The following is a 3,349-nucleotide window of genomic DNA, read 5'->3' on the forward strand; positions in this document are numbered from 1 at the left end:
TTTATTATGGCATCTAATTAGCAAGCACAAGATCAATTAAACTAATTAATTAGAGTATCCTGTTGTTCGAAAAGAATAAGAACAAGAATGGAAGAAAAAACAGAGTATTTAATTACTACAAAACATTCCATCATCATTACAAATTAGAATTTGGTAAGAAGAAAAAAAAAAAGTAACAGATGGTGCCCTCTCAAAAAAGAAAAAGGGGAAGCATGCTTCGAGAAGGAGAAAACCATTTTCTAAATCTAAACTCATATTTGCACGCACGAATTCACAGAGACGCACACAAACAGAGAGAGAGAGAGGGAGAGGTAGAGTCAAAAGGTCAAACTTCAAAGCCTCTTTCTAACTATAATAATTACTTTAACAAGCTTAACTTAAGTGTGTGTGTTAATTACTTTAATTAAACTATAGTTAATTAGAGACTACAAAACAAGTCCCCATTGCGGCTTTGCTCTCCTCTCTCTCTCTCTCTCCCTCTCTCTCCTCTCTGTATCCCTATCCTCCTATCTCATCACCTCTCTCTCACATGCTTAACTTTAATATTTTTTTCTCCATTTTCAAACCCATCTATACATCTATAAAAGCAAACCCTCTCTCTATCTTTCCCGTACATCCATCCAACTCCCTCTGTCTTTTCCTTCTCTTCCCCACGCTCTCTCTAACTCTCTCATTTTCTCTCTCTAATAATCTCCAAGAGCAACCAAAACAAGCAAAGAAAGCAAGCAAACCCTTTTTGCTTCAATCAACAAGTGTGTCCATTTAGAGGAACTATATATATAGAGAGAGAGATATGGACGGTGTTCAAGGAGGAGGAAGAGGCTGCAACAACTCCTCATCAGCCTCGGCCACCATTGAAAATGATATTCATGAGGAAGCTGAGGACCAGATGGACCTGAGAAGAGGGCCTTGGACTGTTGAAGAAGACCTTGCTCTCATGAATTACATTGCTAACCACGGCGAAGGTCGCTGGAACTCCCTCGCTCGCTGTGCAGGTAAATTTATTTTCCATGGCTTTTTTCACAACGTGATGATCAATTTGGTTTTATTTCGGGGCACCTTCTTTTTGCCTTTTCTTTGCTTCATTGAGATGGGTTTTTTTTTTGCCTTACAATGAAAATTCCGTGTGAAAGAATGAAACGTCCACCAGATAATTTGTGAGCTGTGGTTGGAAATCTCTATGCTTCTTCTTTTCTCTATTTCTTCCTTATTGGGTCCTATGAAAAGGATTCGATAGAGTGGGAAAAGCTTCACTTTCTCGAAAGAGAAAATTAGGGAGTAAAAATAAAATAAAATTGTGAGCTGAGCATATGCTGGATTGATGATGATGTGAACTGTATCTTCTGTGATCATGATGATTGTTCTTTAGCCTTATCCCAGATACTAGAAAGAGAGAAAGAAAACCTATATTTTAGAGAGCCCAGTTGTCATAAAGTATATATGGGAATGACTGTATGAGCAAATAATAAAGTACTAGTGTTTGTTCTTAAAGATCTTTATTATTATTATTATTACTTACTTCAAATTATTTTGCCACACAAATATCTAACAAAATTATTGAACTTTTGCAACCAACCCAGGTCTGAAAAGAACTGGAAAGAGCTGCAGATTACGGTGGCTCAACTATCTCCGGCCCGACGTCCGACGGGGTAACATCACCCTTGAAGAGCAGCTTCTGATTCTTGAGCTTCATTCTCGCTGGGGTAATAGGTAATTATAATTATCCAAATTCAACATCATCAATGAGAATCATAATCAAGTCTAATCTATATCTAAATATGGCTTTTCTGCCCTTTATTTGTTGTTTTCTTGAATTAACCCTAAAAAGTAAAAACTAAAAACTAAAAAGCAGCATGTTTGTTTTTTTGGCAATCACAGATGGTCAAAAATTGCACAACACTTGCCAGGAAGGACTGACAATGAGATCAAAAACTATTGGAGGACCCGTGTCCAAAAGCACGCCAAGCAACTCAAATGTGACGTCAACAGCAAGCAGTTCAAGGACACCATGAGGTATCTCTGGATGCCTAGGCTGGTCGAAAGAATTCAAGCCGCGGCAGCCGCCTCCACCGCAGCCACTAATTCCTCCATCACCAGCGCCACCGCCGCAGGGGCCACCTCTCACCACTTCAACAACAACAACAACAACAACAACAATAACAACAACAACACCACCTTCCAATCTTCTTCAGGACAAATGTTGTTACAACCAAGTCACCACTTTGGGGCATCGTCACATTCACATGTCACACCAAGTTACACCCCGGACAACTCTAGTACGGCGGCCTCATCAGACTCTTTCGGGGCTCAAGTGTCCCCGGTTTCCGACCTGACGGATTATTACACTCCTACTACTACTGCTACTACTACTATCTCGGTTAAAAATAACCCTACCCCGGATAATTATTTGGTCCAAGCAAATCACCAAGTTGGTAGCTATGACCAGTGTTTCAATCCAGGGTTGGGATCGGAACATTTCCAAGGCATGGAGCAACAAGAGAATTATCAGTGGGGCGTGGACGGTGGGGACATATCGGACAATTTGTGGAATGTTGAAGACATGTGGTTCTTACAAGAGCAGCTCAGCAACATTTGATGATCGGACGTGTCGAGTTAATTACAAAAGGGGTTGAAAGTGATATACATTCATTGTAGAGATCAAAACCAACAAAGGGAAGTGAAGAAATCCTATTTGGGGAATTTAGAAACAAAACCCATGATCAAAATTAGAATTAATATAATATTCTAGATTATTTCATGCTTATAGGATTTGTGAGCAAGGACTGAGATCTAATTGTGGATTAATTTATTTTCGGTTTGTGTTTTCTTTCCTTTATTTTTGAGTGAGGAAATTTGTAATTTCAGATTTAATTTAATTTATTTTAATTTTCTTCTCTCTCTCTTAATTTTTTTCTTCTTCTCCCAATCTCAAAATTCTTTGAAATTGAAACGATTCATTGTCTTTTTCTTCCCTTGTTCAACCAGTGATTGCATTATAGAAGTATGTTTGATGAGACATTTTTAAAATATAATATAAGAAAAATGATGTGCATAATTGGTTTCACCATCTTTACTTACACGTCCTTATTAAACTGTTAATTATATAAATGTAATTAATTAAGTTAGTGCAATACTTTTGAAAGCCTTGTCCACGGGGCCTGAACCAGGTTCAAGTCCCCTCAAGTTTCTAGATTGCAAAAAGGTAATTCGCAATGATTTTCTATTTCTATACGTGTCCTTGTGGGATTTGTGGACTTGTAACTTAAGCTACCCATTGAGGACAACTTTCCACACTTTAATAAAAAAAATAATCGAGAGCTTTATCTTGTTCTAAAGCCATCAAGCCCAC

General features: G+C 38.1%; 1 protein-coding gene across 1 annotated transcript; it reads left to right on the top strand.

Annotated features, from left to right (window-relative positions):
* The first annotated feature begins 489 nt into the window (after positions 1-489).
* On the top strand, positions 490-2,836 carry LOC117616365 (transcription factor MYB108). Its single transcript, XM_034345667.1, has 3 exons — positions 490-995; positions 1,581-1,710; positions 1,879-2,836. Exons 1-3 carry the CDS (start codon positions 794-796, stop codon positions 2,594-2,596), a joined length of 1,050 nt encoding a protein of 349 aa, XP_034201558.1. The 5' UTR covers positions 490-793; the 3' UTR covers positions 2,597-2,836.
* The last annotated feature ends 513 nt before the right edge of the window (positions 2,837-3,349 follow it).

The sequence above is a fragment of the Prunus dulcis genome, chromosome 1 (genome assembly GCF_902201215.1).
Source record: "Prunus dulcis chromosome 1, ALMONDv2, whole genome shotgun sequence".
Lineage (NCBI taxonomy): Eukaryota > Viridiplantae > Streptophyta > Magnoliopsida > Rosales > Rosaceae > Prunus > Prunus dulcis.